Raw genomic sequence first — 19,031 nt, forward strand, 5'->3', positions numbered from 1 at the left:
TCCATTCCCTTCTCTTCATCCTGTTTAACCTTTTTCATGTCAGCTTCCACTACAAAACCTCCTAAATGGTCTCCCTGCCTTTGCTAATACCAATCTTTCCCAATCTTATCAACTCCAGTGACTTTTTCTAAAATATAATGGGATCATGTCTCTCATACTTTACAGCCTGTAAGATGAAGTCCAACTACCTTAACAAAGCACACAGGGCCATCAAAAACTAAACCTTATCCTGGGGCCTAGCACATAACAGATGCTCAATAAAGGCTAGGTCAACAAATGAATTTATCTCTGGGTTAGGAAAGAATGAAGCCATATGGGCATTACAGCAAACCTCTTAGTTCACCTCACAGATGTGCCGCCCTCATGAAACCCTAAACCAGTGCCAAACCACACCAATGTCATACTCAACGGAATTTAAGTTCATTTTTCTTCATTTTTTAAAAAATATGTAATGCTTCATGAATTTGCGTGTCATCCTTGTGCAGGGACCATGCTAATCTTCTCTGTATCATTCCAATTTTAGTGTATGTGCTGTCAAAGTGAGCACTTAAGTTCATTTTTTATGATGTCATTCTTAAATTGAGACAGACTAGTTTAATCCATGACTCATTATTTGGCCCCAAATCTTCAGACTTGGTTTAATTTAGTGGAGTTACATTTTGGTCCTGGAACATTTGAGTAGAAGCAGAGAGAATGGAGGATCTTGTTTCACTTACATTAGAAGATAACTGTGTTTGAGTAGTGGCTAATTCTGCTGCTTCCTCACAGAAGAAAATAGGAAAATCCCTGCCTGCTACTTCTTCCCACACATGCTCACACTATTTTCAAGTGCATGGGAAGTAAGCCTTTTCTCCTCCAACCACTAACCTTTATGTTGAAGGTGACCACAGTGCCATTTGCCAGTCCCGCATAGAGGATTCGCCATCTACTGTGGAGGCAGAGGACCCGGTCTTCCAGCTGTAACTGCTCCACACACTCTCGGCTCTGATAAAAGCACACAACCTTTAATCAGCAGAGGGTACTGGCAAATGAGATGTCAAAAACAATTCCTCCAGAAAGCAGACTTTAAAATGACTCTTATGCGGAAGAAAGTGTGACATCCTCTATTTTGTAGGGGACTATCTTAGATCTGTTTCTCCTTTGAAATATGAGGCCTAAGACTTCCAAGCTGTAGGTAATATGAAAAATAAACATAAATTCTAGTAATGTTACCCATGTTTCTAACTTAGAATGTAGAAATTCTTCAAAGGGTACTATGAGTTGGGTCTTAGCCTCTTAAATTAAGAGGTCAAATATAAAAGACAAAGCTCTATTTTGACATCTAAAGAGGAAAATCAGGATTATAGTTACATATTTGATAAATGCACTAATCAAATATGTGGTTTTCTGCACATGATTCTCTATTTCAATACCTCCCAAACGTCTCCTTCAAACTGGTGCCAGGTTAGCTGGGCTAAATTACTCAAGAGGCTTTTAAAATACATAGAACCCAAGCTCCAACCCCATCCCTGAGACTCTTAATTCAGTGGGCTCTAGAACCTGTGTTTTAAAAAATTTCCCTAGTAATTCAGATGCACATGCAGATTTAATACCCACTGTTTGATCTGACCTTCAAAAAACGATTTCTTTTTGAGACAGAGTCCTGCTGTGTCGCCCAGGCTGGAGTGCAGTGGTGCGATCTCGGCTCACTGCAAGCTCCACCTCCCGGGTTCACACCATTCTCCTGCCTCAGCCTCCCGAGTAGCTGGGACTACAGGCGCCCGCCACCACGCCCGGCTAATTTTTTGTATTTTTTTAGTAGAGACGGGGTTTCATCGTATTAGCCAGGATGGTCTCGATCTCCTGAACTCGTGATCTGTCCGCCTCGGCCTCCCTTACATGCATGAGCCACTGTGCCTGGCCAGAAAATGATTTCTACCAATTTCCTCCAACCAGATTGTACTAGCAAATCTCTTTATCTAGAACCAAGAATTGGGACAGGACATAGTAAATTCAAAATTTGTTGTTGAGGCCGGACGCAGTGGCTCATGCCTGTAATCCTACACTTTGGGAAGCCGAGGCGGGTGAATCACGAGGTCAGGAGATTGAGACCATCCTGGCTAACACGGTGAAACCCTGTTTCTACTAAAACTACAAAAATTAGCTGGGCATGGTGGTGCGTGCTTGTAGTCCCAGCTACTTGGGAGGCTGAGGCAGGAGAATTGCTTGAACCACGGAGGCGGAGGTTGCAGCGAGCAGAGATCACGTCACCACACTCCAGCCTGGGCGACACAGCGAGACCCCGTCTCAATTAAAAAAAAAAAAAATTTGTTGTTGAATGATACTGAAGACCCAGGTGTAGCTTTTTAAGTGGGCTTGGCTGTAGATATTAAAATCAAGATGGTTACAATTGGGTAGGATGAGAAAAGCTGTGGCTTGTCAAATCCATTGATCTCCTCTCCCAACCTTCTTTCATACCTAAAAGTGTCAGTCACTTAAATTATTCAATTTCTCCCCTGAAAAAATTACAAACATAAGTGCCATATATGAAATTGTAAGATACAGCAAAAGACAGTAAATATGCCCAAATATTAAGATTCATGCTGCTTCCCGTTAATCCTATGAGATCTTTTGTAACTTTATAGGGGAAATTGAACATTACATAGCAATAAAAAAAGAACAAACTATTGGCACAAGTACCAATACAGATGAATTTTCAAACATTATGGTGAGCTAAAGCTAGACATAAAAGAACACATGTGGTACAGTTATACTGATATGACAGCCAAGCACAGAGAAAAGTAATCTATGACAGTAGTCAAAATAGTGATTAGCTTTAGAAGAAGGTTATGCCCAGGGAGGCATTTGAGGGAAGCTTCAGGGCCATGAAATGGTCTATGTTTTGATCTTTGTGGTAGTTATACAAACAAATATCTGCAGAAAAATTCATCAAGCTGTATACTTAAAATCTGTGTGCTTTACTGTATGAAGTTATGTCTCAATGTCAAAAAATGGTTACAAAATCTTTTTCACTAGTGTACGGTCCTGCTATGCCAAAGACTACACGTTAGAACCCTTAATACTGAAAAGCCTTTTAAAAGAGTTTTTGCTAATATTGTGAGTAAAAATGGTATTCCTTGTACTTTGGTTTTAATTTGCATTTATTTGCAAGATTGTATTTTTTTCAGTTATTTGTATTTCTTTTTCAGAGACTTGCTTGTTTTTTGTCAATGTATGTTTAGGGATTTATTTATGTATTTGTTTTTTGAAAGACAAGGTCTCGCTCTGCCTCCTGGCTAGAGTGCAGTGACGTGATTACTGCTCACTGCAGCCTTGACCTCCGAGGCTCAAGGAATCCTCCCACCTCAGCCTCCCGAGTAGCTGGAACTACAGGCGTGGGCCATCGCGCATGCCTAGTTAATTTTTAAATTTTTTTTGGAGAGATGAGGTCTCGCCATGTTGCCTAGGCTGTTCTTGAACTCCTGGGCTCAAGCGATCCTCCCAACTTGGCCTCCTAAAGTTTTAAGATTATAGGCATGAACCACTGCACCTGGCTATAGGAATTTAAAGGTGTAAGCCCCTTACAACATATACCAAACCTATGTTTGTCCTATCTTAAGTTACAGCTTTTCCCCCTGGTTTTATGTAAGACTATTTCTTGCCAAAATATGCTTACAATTTTTTTTTACAAGTTTGTATAATTTTTTACAGGTTTGTACAAGTTGCCTAGCTAGGCTTGAACTCCTGGCCTCAAATGATCCTCCCACCTCAAAATCCCAAAGCACTAGAATTACAGGCATGAGCCACTGTGCCCAGCCTCTTTTTCTAGTTTCTTGGATTTTAAAGCTTTCTTCTTTTCTAATAGAAGCAATTAAAACTACGAATGTCCCTTTTAGCAGTGCTTTAGCTGCATCCTACAAATGATAAGTTGAATTTTCATTTAGTTAGGTATTTTCTAATTTCCCTTGTGATTCCTTCTTTGAACCACAATGATTTAGAAGTATCTTATTTTCATCTCCCTATATTTGGGGATTTCTTAGATTTCTGTTACTGCTTTCTAATAAATGTCATTGTGGTTAGAGAACATACTCTGTATGATTTTGGTGCTTTTAAATTGATTGAAATTTATTTAATAGCCCAGCATGTGGTCCTGGTGAATGTTCTATGTGCACATTCTTGAAAAAAAAGTGTATTCTGCAATTTTGAGTGGAATGTCCTATAAATGTTAATTGGATCTTGATCGTTAATGATGTTGTACGGTTCTTTTTTTTTTTTTTTGAAATGAAGTTTTTCTCTGTTGCCCAGGCTGGAGTACAGTGGCGCAATCTCAGCTCACTGCAACCTCCACCTCCCAGGTTCAAGTGATTCTCCTGCCTCAGCTTCCTGAGTAGCTGGGATTACAGGCACGTACCACCCGGCCCAGCTAATTTTTTTGTATTTTTATTTTTGTTTACTTATTTTTTGAGACGGAGTTTACTTATTTTTTTAGACGCACCACACCCAGCTAATTTTTGTATTTTTAGTAGAGATGGGTTTCACCACGTTGTTCAGGCTGGTCTCAAACTCCTGACCTCAGGTGATATGCCCACCTTGGCCTCCCAAAGTGCTGGGATTACAGGCATTAAGCCACCACAGCCAGCCTAATTTTTTTGTATTTTTAGTAGAGATGCGGTTTCGCCATGTTGGCTAGGCTGGTCTCGAACTCCTGACCTCAAGTGATCCACCCGCCTCAGCCTCCCAAAGTGCTGGGATTACAGGCATGAGCCACCACACCCGGCCAGTGTTGTACAGTTCTTGTATATCCTTCATAGTTTTTTATTTAGTAGTCTATCAATTATTGAGAAAGGGTTGTTAATGTCCCCAACTATAATTGTGAATTTGTCTACTTCTCCTTTCAGTTCTATCAGTTATTGTTTCACGTATTTTAGAGCTCTGTTATTAGGTACCTGTACTTATAATTGTTATATCTTTCGGGTGTGCTGACTCATCATTATGGGATAGCCTCCTTTCTCCAGTAGTATTCCTTGTCTTTTTCATTTTTTAAAAGGACAGCGTCTCACTCTGTCACCCAGGCTGGAGTGCAGTGGCATTGTCATAGCTCACTATAACCTCAAATTACTCAGCTCAAATGATCCTCCCACCTCAGCCTCCCAAGTAGCTAGGACTACAGGTACACATAACCATGCTTGCCTCATTTTTTTATTTTTTGTGGAGACGGGATCTCATTATGTTACCGAGGCTGGTCTGGAACTTATAGTCTCAAGTGATCCTCCCACCTCAGCCTCCCAAAGTAGGATACAGGCATGAGCTGCAGTGCCCAGTCACGTGTCTTAAAGTCTGCTTGCTCGATATTAACATAACCACTCCAGCTCTGTTACTATTTGCATAGTATATCTTCTTCCATTCTTATTCTTTTACTTTCAACCTATTTTGTCTTTACATTTAAAGTATGTCTCTTTGCCTGGGCATGGTGGTGCATGCCTGTAATCCCAGCACTGTGGGAGACCAAAGCAGGAGGACTGCTTGTGCCCAGGAGCTTTAGAATAGCCTAAGCAACATAGCGAGACCCTATTTCTAAAAAAAAAAAAAAAAAAATTTTAATTGGCAAACCATAGTGACATGTGCCTGTAATCCCAATTTACTCAGGAGGCTGAGGCGGAAGGATCACTTGAGCCCAGGAGTTCGAGGCTGCAATGAGTTATGATCACACCACTGCACTCTAGCCAGGGTGACAGGCCAAGACCTTGTCTCAAAAATAAAAGTGTGTCTCTTGTAGACAACAAAGATTTTGATGTTACTTTTGTATCCAGCCAATTTCTGTCTTTTGATTTTAGTGTCAGTTCACTCACATTTCATATAATTATTAAATATGGGTAAATTTAGGTCTCCAATTTGCTATTTGCTTTCTATTTGTCTCATTTTTATTCTTCTATTTCTCCTTCTACCTTCTCTTGTATTAAGTATTTTTTATTTTTTTTTTATTTTTTTTGAGACGGAGTCTCGCTCTTTCGCCCAGGCTGGAGTGCAGTGGCGCTATCTTGTCTCACTGCAAGCTCCGCCTCCCGGGTTCACACCATTCTCCTGCCTCAGCCTTCCGAGTAGCTGGGACTACAGGCGCCTGCCACCACACCCGGCTAATTTTTTGTATTTTTAGTAGAGACGGGGTTTCACCGTGTTAGCCAGGGTGGTCCCGATCTCCTGACCTCGTGATCCGCCCGCCTCGGCCTCCCAAAGTGTTGGGATTACAGGCGTGAGCCACCGCGCTCAGCCTTAAGTATATTTTTAGCTCACCATTTTAATTCCTCAATTGACTTTCTAAGCTCAATTTCTTTGCATTGTTCTTTTTTTTTTTTTTTTTTTTTTTCTATTTTTTTTGAGACAGAGTCTTGCTCTGTCGCCCAGGCTGGAGTGCAGTGGCATGATCTTGGCTCACTGAAATCTCTGCCTCCTGGGTTCAAGTGATTCTCCAGCCTCAGCCTCCCAAGTAGCTGAGATTACAGGTGTGCGTCACCACACCCGACTAATTTTCGTATTTTTAGTAGAGACAGGGTTTCACCAGGTTGGCCAGGCTGGTCTCAAACTCCTGACCTCATGATCCTCTTTGCATTATTCTTTTAGTAATTACTCTAGGGCAGTATTTCTCAAAGTGCGGTCCCCAAACCATCTGCATCAGTATCACCTAATAACTTATTAGAAATGTAAATTCTTTTTGTTTTGGTTAATTTTTATGCTTTTTTGAGGCAGGTTCTTGTTCTGTCACCCAGGCTGTAGTGAAGTGACACAAGCACAGCTCACTATAACCTTGAACTCCTGGGCTCAAGCGATCCTCCCACCTCAGCCTCCCGAACAGCTAGGACTATAGGTGTGCGCCACCACACCCAGCTGATTTTTATTTTTTATAGAGACAGGGTCTTGCTATGTTGCCCAGGTTGGTCTTGAGCTCCTGGCCTCAAGCAATCCTCCTGCTCTGGCCTCCCAAAGTGCTGGGATTACAGACATGAACCATAGTACCTCGCCTAGAAATGTAAATTTGGGAGCTTGATCCCAAGCCTACTGGATCAGAAACTCTGGGAAGGGCTGCGTGTGGTGGCTCACGCTTGTAATCTCAGCACTTTGGGAGGCCAAGGTGGGAGGACTGCCTGACCTCAGGAGTTCAAAACCAGCCTGAGCAACATGGTGAGACCCTGTCCCTTAAAAAACAAAAAACAAACAAACAAACAAAAAACACCTCTGGGAGTGGGGACCAGTAATATGTGTTTTAACAAGCTGTGCAGGTCAGTGTGATGCACACTAAAGTTGTGAGCCAGTGCCTCTAGGGATTATATTTTTAAAATTATAACAAGCTAGTTCAAATTATTACTTATTCCCAGTAAAATATAAGATCCTTGTCCTAGCACAGCTCCATTCCCTCCCCCTTATGTTCCTGTTATCACATATATTCCACCTATGTTATAAACTTAATGATAGTCATAAATTCTGCTTCACATATCTCCATCTTTTAAAGAAATTAAAAACATATTGTATATAATTTTAAATGTAATTTTCTCATTTCTTTCAGTGCATTTAAGTTTAAAAAACTCTCAGAGGAGATGTCCATTTCTAATTCTGTAGATTTAAAAAGTTTATACATTTTGCTCTTTTTTTTTTTTTTCCTGAGACGGAGCTTCGCTCTTGTTGCCAAGGCTGGAGTGCAGTGGCACAATCTCAGCTCACTGCAACCTCCACCTCCTGGGTTCAAGCGATTCTCCTGCCTCAGCCTCCCAAGTAGCTGCAATTACAGGCATGCACCACCATGCCTGGCTAATTTTGTATTTTTAGTAGAGACAGGGTTTCTCCATGTTGGTCAGGCTGGTCTCAAACTCCCAACCTCAGGTGAATCCACCCGCCTCTGCCTCCCAAAGTGCTGGGATTAGAGGCGTGAGCCACTGCGCCCGGCCTACATTTTTCTCTTTATTCTATCTAGGATTAGTTTTGACATATGATATGCATAACATTTATGGCAAAGACCAAGGAAGGTATATTATTAGTAGTTGGAAGTGAAAAAATACTGGTGGAGAGAGACAGAAAATATGGTTTATGTCTAAGTCTCATATCTTCCTAAGGCTACAACAATGTGCTAAACATTGTTTAGAAGCAAAAAGGAGATGGTGGGTAGAATGAAGCGTCTGCCACAGTGTCTCCACTCCACACAGTAAATACAAAGGCGACTCAATATGAACCACTTTGGATTTCTCTGGACCCACCTACCTTAACATTATAGCAGCGGATGGTATGGTCACTGGACCCGGTGTAAAGGGCAGCATTCTTCCCAGAGGTCTGAGTAACCAGGAGGCAGTTAACTTTGGAGGTATGACCCTCAAAGACACCAATACATTTCCGACTCTAAAGTTTAAGCACAGACCAGATTATTACTTATGAGATATAGGAGGATTAGATAATATATTTCCTCAACAAAAAGATGCTAAAACATTCAGTTCACTGCTGTATCCTCGTGTCTAAAACAGCACCTGGTACACAAAAGATGCTCAGTAAATGTATGTTCACCAAGTGCCTAGCAAACAGTCACAGGCAATGAGGTATCTGAAAGCATATGTTAGTTGAGCCATACCAAAAAATACTTATGGCAACACTGTAAGACAGCCAGAATTTTAATTAACGTTTAGGGCAAAGCTTTCTGACATATGAACCAAGGACCTAGCAAATCCAAACTGTAGCTAATTTCCCACAAAAGATGAGCATTTGATAAGCAGTTTGTGAGAATGCACCATGGTATTCAAAAACATGTCAGGTGCTATCACAGGTCTAGTGGTTCTGGTGTTGTTTCTTTTTTTTTTTTTTTTTGACAGAGTCTCGCTCTGTCGCCCAGGCTGGAGTGCAGTGGCGCGATCTCAGCTCACTGCAAGCTCTGCCTCCTGGGTTCACGCCATTCTCCTGCCTCAGCCTCCCGAGTAGCTGGGACTACAGGTGCCCGCCACCACGCCCGGCTAATTTTTTGTATTTTTAGTAGAGATGGGGTTTCACCATGTTAGCCAGGATGGTCTCAATCTCCTGACCTCATGATCTGCCCACCTTGGCCTCCCAAAGTGCTGGGATTACAGGTGTGAGCCACTGTGCCCGGCCACTGGTGGTGTTTCTTATGGGTACATTCCAAATGCTATCTCAGTGCACATACTGAGATCTATTTAGAATGTACATATATACATACACATACATATTTTGATATCCTGTTCCCCTAGATCTTACACTTATACATCCTGGTAGCACTGCTTCCTTTTTTCAGTCATACGTGTTAATCCTCACATCATTAAGCTAAAAGAATCTACATACCTGTTGCCTATATAGCAAACACATTTTCCTGGTCCATCATCTAACTTTTTAATTTTCACTGACTCTAGCAATTTTAAATATTTTCATGGTGTTCATTCAGACATCATGTTCTTCAAATTTCTTAAGCCTTCATTGTTCATAAACATAATTAGTTTATTAACAAATTCAAATTCAAAACTCAAAAGTTCATTCTTTCAAGAGTAATAAGCATCAGATAATACTAAGTGTGAGGCAGCGGAAAAGTGTTGCTCTCCTTAATAACTTGAACTCTGTAATCAATCACTTGTCAGGGAAAATACCTCCTCCAGTACTTCCCCATATTCACTTCATCCCTCCTCTATTATGTAGCTGCTATGCAAGTGACCCCATTACCAACTCCAGCGTTGGGACCTGAACAGTCCAAGACCACTGGTGTAATCCCAACCCCCTTTGCCACAGGCAAAGGTGATCGTTCAGGGAATAAAACACAGGACCCTTCTGTGCTGGTGGGAGGGAAAAAGAGACTCCAGTGGCTCCTGACATTTACCCTGTAAGCAGGAGGGGAACTAGCTTTCAGGAAGAGGTGATACCAGAGAAGGCAGAGTAGTGAGACAAAAAGAAATTAAGTCCCCAGTGACCTTGCTGGGCTACTGGATTAAATGCATCTAAAGTCAATCTCAGGCTTCAGACAGCCAACAAATTCCCTTTATTGTTTAAAAAAGTATAAACTGGATTTTCCAAAACCTGCAACCAAAAACATTCTACATGTTCTATCAACTTACCACCAGATTATAAACCCGAACAGTTTTATCTGCTGAACAGGTATATAGCAAGTTCCCAAATATCTGAATTGCATTTACGGCAGCTTGGTGTCCCTCAAAGCTTCCTTCTGTGGGTTCATCATCATCTCCTGGCTCTGAAGATATTTCTGGAAAACAAGAATAGGTTTCAGAGACATGTCTGCTAGAGTCTGAAAAGATACTCAAAAATCAGAACTATTATACAATACAGTAGCCCCTAGATTAAACCAAAAGTAGATCCCTTAAATCTTAGTTCCCCTATCAGACTACTACAATTTTCAATACCCATCTTCACTATGAAGACTGCATAATAAGCAAAGGCAGAGAAGGCCTTTCACTTAGGAAAAAGACAGATAATTATATAATGAGCTTTTGGGCCAGGCGTGGTGACTCACACCTGCAATCCCAGCACTTTGGGAGGCCAAAATGGACAGATCACCTGAGGTCAGGAGTTGGAGACCAGCCTAGCCAACATGGTGAAACCCCATCTCTACTAAAAATACAAAAATTAGCCAAGCGTGGTGGTGTGTGCCTGTAGTCCCAGTTATTTGGGGAGGCTGAGGCAAGAGAATCACTTGAACCCAGAGGCAGAGGTTGCAGTGAGTCAAGATTATACCACTGGACTCCAGCCTGGGCGACAAAGACTCCGTCTCAAAAAAAAAAAAAAAAAGAAAAAGAGCTTTGAGTGATACTTGGAAGGTACCCAATCTCTCCCACACTTCCAAAACGTTATTTCTTTGAGTAACGTAGTATTCCTTAAGCAGTTCCTTCTGAAAGCAAATATCCTTAGAGCCAATGAAACCTTAATACTAATTAGTTGAACAGATAAGGGAGCCGGATAAGACAGATGAGAAAGGCCAGGCATGGTGGCTCACGCCTGTAATCCCAGCACTTTGGGAGGCCAAGGCAGGAGGATCACTTGAGGCCAGGAGTTCGAGACCAGCCTGGCCAACATGACAAAACCCTGTCTCTACTAAAAATACAAAAAAAAATTTGCCAGGCGTGATGGCGCGCACCTGTGGTCCCAGCTATTTGGGAGGCTGAGGCAGGAGAACTGCTTGAACCTCGGAGGTGGAAGTTGCAGTGAGTAGAGATAGCGCCACTGCACTCCAGCCCAGGTGACAGAGCAAGACTCTGTTACAATCAGTCAATCAATCAGATAGATGAGAATAAGAATGTGAAAGACCAGGATTTGAGGTTTTAAGAATATCGGAACTGTTGATCAAGGCAATCCTCTTGGTGATAAACCCCTCCCCATTCTCCTATTCTATAAATATATTTAAGTAGGTTTAAATCCTGGCTTTAATATTTACAAGGCTTTTAATTCTGTGGTTAACTTAAATAAAACTGAACAGCAAATACCTGAAGAATTCTTTGATCCTTTTATGGAGGAGATCACAGTCTGAGTTTCTGCCACACTACAAAATAATAGCAAAAGTGTTCTCAGCATCTGTGTGAACAAGGCAGGTAGTAAAAGTAAAAATTTCCTGACTCAAAGGATTTTTCTAAACAATGGACAAAGTAGCAATGATATAAGAGATTAGTTTTTCCATCTGAAATTTCTTAATGAAGGGAAATAAAAGCAGAGCGAATATTTATAACACAGTCAAAAGAGAAAGCAGAAAATCTCTACTGCTGAGCCTTAATTTTTCCATATCCACAATCCCTACTGCATTCACATAAAGTTTGGTTTTTAAAGAAATTCTGATTCATAATTTAAAATTCTATTTAAAAAAATAAAGTTGGTGAAAGTTGTTCTGACTGGACCAATACAATATTCTTACCTTACAGGGATGCCATCTTTATAGCGAGTGCCAATTTCACTGGTAGAGCTAACTTCATCACACCCAGAACGAGACGTTTCTAGTGGGTTTTGCTCTGTAGAGTTCCAAATATCCTTTTTAGATGGGCTGTCTGGTTTCTCTTCTCCTGATTCTGAAGAATCAATGGCTACTACTTCTAACTGAGGATTAGGAATTTCTAGGACTTCCAGAGACGAGTCACTATCTGGCTCATCTCTGACACTCTCCTGCTCCCTACCAGTCCTGCTGTCTTCCCAAGTGGAGGTTGTTACTTTCCCCCCTTTAATTAACTTTCCAGCTTTTACTTTCCTTACAGGTTTAACAGTCAAAACATCCTGTTCAGTGTCACTATTCTCAGGAACATGGGCAGCCCGTAGACTTTTCTTCTTCCGAAGTTTCTTCTTTTTCTTGCTTCCCCTAGTCTCAGCTGATGTCAAAGTGGATTCTGCCTGTTGTTCAGGCTGGTCAGCTGGAGAGTGGGGTTCCTTCTCCAAAGGGGTTTCTGAAGCAAAAGACAATCTTAGAAAAGAACTGGTACAGGCTTCAGACCCACTATTGCCTTTGGTTGGCTCTTCCCCTTCTTTATTTATGCTAGAAAGACCAGCTGATTGGGAAGAGGGAGAGTTTTCTCTGTTTCTGGTATTTCTTTGCTCCACAGAAAACTTCAGTTCTTGGCTAGGCTCATGGAAACTTTCTGTTGACTCTGATAAGGACAATCTAGCAGTGATGACTGGATAAACTGGACAACTGTCACTGATCTCTCCTGAATTGAGAGGAAAAAAATTATTGCATCCTTTTTTGTGTCTGCTGCAATTTATCACTGACTGAAACTCTACCAAATATTTCAATGATATGTTCAGAAAACCATGACTGTTTCAGCTGGTATCTCACCCCTCAGTTTCCCATCACCTACATACACTCCTATGACAACACTTACTACCCTCTGCCTTGCGTGAATCTCACAGACACTGTGTGTCTTATTCCCTACAAAAGCTCCTTGTGGGGAGGGATTGTTTCTATCAATCTTTTTTCTTGTTTTAAATGTCCACACATTTAACATTGTGGTTTATTCTTAGTAGACACTTAAATGTCTACTTAGCTGAAGTCCTTTTACTTTTATTTCTTTGAAGTTTTCATTATCCACACCCATCCAATTTAGATACACCTTAGTAGTTAAAAAAATTTGCTGACTTAGAAATGTCAGTTTCCTTTGACTTAGTTACTTCATGTTTAGGAATTAAAAGTGATGAAATAATCACAGATGTACTCAAAGACATATACAATGCAGTGTTATACAGAATATGAAAAAAGTTAGAAAACTAAATATTCAAAAAAGATTCACCACATAAATTATTGTTTATCCAGATTATGCAACTTGTAATATAAAATACTTTAGATAAATTATTTTTACGAAAGAAAAATCGTTATATATTAAATGGAAAAAGTCAGGTTATATATGACTGCTCCTTTGTACAAGTTCTACATGTAAACACAAAAATATGATTTAAGAAAGATTGAAATAATATGTAATATGAAAAATAATAGTACCAAAATATTTCATGTAATCCATAAATATATACACCTACTATGTACCCACAAAAATTTAAAATAATTTTTAAAAATATGCTAGGGGCTGGGCAAGGTGGCTCATGTCTGTAATCCCAGCACTTTGGAAGGCCGAGGCGGTCGGACCACTTGAGGTCAGGAGTTCAAGACCAGCTTGGCCAACATGGTGAAACCCTGTCTCTATTAAAAATACATAAATTAGCTGGGCATGGTGGTGGGCGCCTATAATCCCAGCTATTCGGGAGGCTGAGACAGGACAATCACTTGAACCTGGGAGGCAGAGGTTGCCCTGAGCCAAGAGCATGCCATTGCACACCAGCCTGGGCAACAAAAAGCGAAACTCTGTCTCAAAAAAAAAAAAAAAAAAAAAAAAAAATATATATATATATATATATATACACACACACACACATATATATGCTAAGCCACGCGCAGTGGCTCACACCTGTAATCCGAGCACTTTGGGAGGCCAAGGTGGGTGGATCACTTGAGCCCAGGAGATCAAGACCAGCCTGGGCAACATGGTGAATCCCCATCTCTACATAAAAAAAAAAAAAAAAAAAATACAAAAATTAGCCGGGCATGGTGGCAGGCATCTGTAGTCCTAGCTCCTCTGGAGGGTGAGATGGGAGGATCACCTGAGCCCAGGAGGTCAAGCCTGTGGTGAGCTGTGATTATGCCACCATACTCCAGCCTGAGTGTCAGAGTGAGACTCTGTCTCAATAAATAAATAAGCTATACATTTGATACTAACATCTAGATTAATATTGCAACATAGTACTGGTAGTAAAATCTAGAGTAATTTTTTAAACTTTTTGCTTTTGCTCAGGAAACCACACAATGCCAGTTTGTTGGACTTAATTTTCAAATACAGCACCACTGTGGTAATGCAAACTTCTAACAGGATTTTACATAACTTAGACGTATTCTCAAATGATAACCAGGTAAGTGTTATTTTTTGAAAAGAGTGAAAACCCTGGCTATTTCTCAACAGCAAGTTCTTAGTAGATGATTCCAACCCCCATCATGGCCACCTGCCTCTCAAGCTTATATTAATCCTGGTTTATATTTGAGATTATATAGACAGTAAGTGCAAAGAAATTCAGAGGATAGACCTTATTCAGAAAATTGGCTGAATTAACTTCAACCCCATTTATTTCACACGAAACAAATTTTGTACTTATCCTAATAAATGGAACCTTGTGGGTACTAATACAAAGTCAACTCTAACCCTAGATTAGAGGAAATGAAAGAAAATGACTGATATTTAAATTACATTCTCTAAAATATTTTAAAAGAATCCTCCTGTATATATGAAGAGAATTCCAGTGACAAATTAGTTGTACTTGCTCATTTTAGTTTTAATGAGCAAGTATGGCTTATATCACTCATATAAAAATGCCCCAGTCTCACTACTGGGATGCCCTTAACCCAGAGAAAAGCTTACATACTATTAGCTTCCAGTAATTCCTTGGACACATTGCAGGCAGAGCTTGGTGGCACAGCATTCACATTCTCATCTTGTTCAGGAGACATGGGCTCTTGTTTAATCTGAACTGATGAGTCTGGAGCAGGGACACTGCCATGGGTTTGGAAAGTAGGAGACGTGGTTATTTGAAGAGAGGCTCCGGTGGGTGATGGAGACACATGGGAAGATGGAGGCTCCAGAAAAAGTGGGAAAAAGGGAGTGGGCAGCAGTGCGGCATCAATGGATGTTTGAGATCTACTGTTCCTTCGTTCTCGTGTGAGGCTACAGGGAACCTGGTCTGGGTGCTCAGAAGGTTCATATGTTTCTAGAATGGGAAACATACATACATAGAAATGCAAAAATGTTATCTGAAAAGTCATTTGCGTCTGAGCCAATTTGTATTTTTAAACATTAGAAAAGAATTATAAATAAGTATATTAGTATAGTCCCTCATAATTCTCCGAAACATGGAGAATATAATCTCTACAACCACCAAGGATACAGAGAGAATAGGCATCAACATTCTTTTTTTTTTTTTTTTTTTTTTTTTTGAGATAGGGTCTCGCTTTGTCACCCAGGCTGCAGTGCAGTGGTGCAAACACTGCTCACTGCAGCCTTGACCTCCTGGACTCAAGCAATTCTCCTGCCTCAGCCTCCCAAGCAGCTGGGATTATAGGCACATGCCACTATGCCCAGCCATTATTGTTATTATTTTTTTGAGACAGAGTCTCACTCTGTCGCCCAGGCTGGAGTGCAGTGGCGCAATCTCGGCTCACTGCAACCTCCACCTCCCAGGTCCAAGCGATTCTCCTGCCTCAGTGTCCTGAGTAGCTGGGATTACAGGAGCATGCCACCATGCCCAGCTAATTTTTGTATTTTTAGTAGAGATGGGGTTTCACCATGTTGGTCAGGCTGGAATTATTATTATTACTAATAATAATTATCAATAATTTTTGTATTTATTTGTAGAGACAGGGTTTCACCACATTGCCCAGGCTGGTCTCAAACTTCTGGGCTCAAGGAATCCACCTGCCTCAGACTCCCAAAGTGCTGGGATTACAGGCATGAGGCACTGTGCCTAGCAACATTCCAATTTTTCAAATTTTAAATGACTTATCCAAAGTTATATAGGCTACTAATGGAAGGGTGAAGATTTGAACCCAGGCCTTTTGATTCCTAATCAAAACTCTTTCCATAACATATTGTCTGTTGCTAAACATTTTTGGGATGCACAGTTTACAGACCTTTCTATAGAAGGAAGAAACTGGCCAGGCGTGGTGGTTCAGGCCTGTAATCCCAACCATTTGGGAGGTCGAGTTAGGAGGACTGCTTGAGCCCAGGAGTTTGGGACTATCCTGGGAAACACTGGGAGATTCCATCTCTATAAAAGCATTTTTTAATTTTTATAACTTTTTATAATTTTATATAACTTTTTATAACCTTTAAATTTTTACAATTTTAAATTATAATTTTATAAAATTAAAAGTTAAAAATTTTAATAACCAGGCATGGTGACACACGTCTGTAGTCCCAGCTACTGGGGGGAGTGAGGTGGGAAAATTGCTTGAGCCCAGGAGGTCGAGGCTGCAGTGAGCCATGATTGTGCCACTGCGCTCCAGCCTGAGTGACAGAGCAAGATCCTGTCTCAAAAAAAAAACAAACAAAAAAAGGATGAAACCAAGGAGACAGGAGAGAAATAACATGACCTTTTCATGACTACTTTTCATCCCCTCAAAGAGAACAAAAAGGCCTGGTGCAGTGGCTCACGCCTGTAATCCCAGAACTTTGGGAGGCTGAGGCAGGCGGATCACCTGAGGTCAGGAGTTTGAGACCAGTCTGGCCAACATGGCAAAACCCTGTAACCCTGTCTCTACTAAAAATACAAAAATTAGCTGGGGGTGGGGTGGGCACCTGTAATTCCAGCTAATCAAATACTGAGGCACGAGTATCACTTGAACCTGGGAGGCAGAGGTTGCAGTGAGCAGAGATTGCACCACTGCACTCCAGCCTGGGAAATAGAGCAAGACTCTGTCTCCAAAAAAAAAAAAAAAAAAAAAAAAGCAGAGAAAACAAAAAAGTAACACGCTATAGAGGGCCCAATCCATCAGATGCCCTCTGAATACCTTGTAATCCCTGTAGAATCTGTATTCTATGGGTCCTCAGTGCACTCATCTCCATAGTTATCTAAAAATAAAGTATTTTATTAAGCATTTTGAAATCCAACTTATAAGGTCCTCTAGGTCTCCCCATTTTTCTTCTATGTCCTGACCAAAAATCAGAGTGTCTTGACTGCTCTGTGACCCAGCCAGCCGCAGGTTTTCTCCAGCAGGCTTGAACCCTACCTGGGGCCTTGAAGATTCCCAGGAACTGATAAAAGTATCTAGGTTGTTGCCCAAAACACTGAAAGAAATTGGCCCTGGCCCTGAGCCAAATTCCTTAAACCCTCATATAAACTCCACATCCCGCCCCCTGGCTGTGGATATACCTAGGGAGAACACCCCTTTCTTGCTGACCCTTGTGGGGACTGCTGCAGCCTACTCTGTAAGTAAGCTCTCCTAATAAATGCTTTGGACTCATCACCCTGGCATTTAGTGCTTCTTTCTTTGGAATCCTAACTGTCCCCCATTAGGCACAGTCTGGGGCACTTCCCTTGTGGAAACTCCCCTGCCATTGCCTTTGGGGTGACTCCAGACATGGGTTTGGCAGCACAAAACATGATTTCAGAGATGATCCATTTTTATTAAATCCTCCACATGCCGTTACCTGCTGCTTGAGCATAAGTAGCCTCTGAACTTCCACATAAGCTGTCTGAAGGGCTGCACGGGCTTGCAGAAGATTGTTATCCATGCACTGCAATGACTTACTAAGTTCTTCCTCCCTTAAAGAAATATTCAGCAGCTGGTCAACCTGAGAACGTTCTGCCAAAAGAAACCATAAGGTTCAGGTTAATACGAGAGATTTCCCTCTCATCACACAGCTCAGAAGACTAAACTATACCCATTATTTAGGATAAGACTTTATGTTCTCCTCAGTAGGTCATTGGAAATTCATAAAACATTTAGTCAAGCACAATGATATCAAAGCTAGGAACCAAAAGTGAGAACTGCTAAGATGGAGGTGTCTCATAAGCTCCAGTGTACCATCACATCATTCTGTCTCATCTAATCACCGCCTTCTACCACCACCTTTCCAGGTGAAATCTGTCCCATGCAAACCACCTGTTCCAGGTCTCGTTTCCCATTCTTCCTTTATCTACCACTGTCTTCACACAGGACTTTTGCTTAGATTGGACTCTGGACCTAGACTGCTTGCACTCTCTTTCCAATCCATATTTAGTCTGTTAGTTGACTTAAAAATTGTTTTTATTAGAGAAGACTTCCTGAAGAAAATACAGCTTTGAAACAGTACATTTAACTTAGTTTGAATAAAATGTTCTGTGTATGTATTTACCATCATTGTGTTTGTCTGTTTCCTATTCAATATGCCAGGACCTCTCCCTTAAGCTCCACACCCACATATCCAACTACTGACTATGATATTTCTAGCTAGGTTATCTCAAAGGTCCTTTAAGTCAAAGAATCCCTGAGGGAATTCATCATCTTTATTCTCAATCTGCTCCTCTCGTGGAGTTTTCTAGCTCTACATATGCTCCATCTGGTTGGCCCAGCCAGAAATGTGGGTTGTCCTTGACTCCTCCCTTATCCATCACATCCACTCACTCAAGCCTCATCCAATCACTTCCAGGACTAGCCCTTATACTAGAACTGGGTTAGAGTCAAGGAAAAGCAAGAATCACAGAAATACATCAATGAGGGAGCAATGTTAATAACTTCTTTCCATAATTCACTTTAGAAAAGCAACCAAGGAAGGGAGTGTGGAGGTGGGGCAGGGGGGAAGCAACCAAAATGCCTCAAAAACTGAAAGTGAGAGAAATGGCTATACATGACCAAGAGGGCCAACACGTTTCATCCCACTGAAAAGGCTCAAGGAAACTTCCTGGCTTTATATTGTCCAAGTGGTATACTAACCTTGGCTTACAAGTCTATGTGACATCATATATTTCTTCTACAGTTGTAACTGGATGTATTAGGAAATCAAACTTTTCTTTCC

General features: G+C 41.1%; 1 protein-coding gene and 1 non-coding gene across 7 annotated transcripts in view; both read right to left on the reverse strand.

The window, feature by feature from the left end:
- Positions 1-19,031, reverse strand: part of ZNF106 (zinc finger protein 106) — a 79,004-nt gene that overhangs the window by 14,667 nt on the left and 45,306 nt on the right. For 3 of the 6 annotated variants that reach the window (XM_016928006.4, XM_054667436.2, XM_054667435.2), the window contains 8 exons: positions 17,685-17,839; positions 17,045-17,105; positions 14,905-15,246; positions 11,870-12,389; positions 11,448-11,503; positions 10,068-10,213; positions 8,227-8,361; positions 868-984 (listed from right to left, as the gene is read on the reverse strand). In XM_016928006.4, the coding sequence (XP_016783495.1) occupies positions 868-984; positions 8,227-8,361; positions 10,068-10,213; positions 11,448-11,503; positions 11,870-12,389; positions 14,905-15,246; positions 17,045-17,105; positions 17,685-17,839 (1,532 nt within the window). Of the gene's footprint in view, positions 1-867; positions 985-8,226; positions 8,362-10,067; positions 10,214-11,447; positions 11,504-11,869; positions 12,651-14,904; positions 15,247-17,044; positions 17,106-17,684; positions 17,840-19,031 lie in introns of all 6 variants that reach the window. The other 3 variants (XM_016928005.4, XM_009428904.5, XM_063794791.1) reach the window with 1 other exon arrangement.
- LOC112205802 (U6 spliceosomal RNA) lies at positions 441-547 on the reverse strand. Its single transcript, XR_002939884.1, has one exon. It is a non-coding gene; the product is annotated as a U6 spliceosomal RNA (small nuclear RNA).

This window comes from Pan troglodytes, chromosome 16 (assembly GCF_028858775.2).
Source record: "Pan troglodytes isolate AG18354 chromosome 16, NHGRI_mPanTro3-v2.0_pri, whole genome shotgun sequence".
Taxonomy (NCBI): Eukaryota; Metazoa; Chordata; class Mammalia; order Primates; family Hominidae; genus Pan; species Pan troglodytes.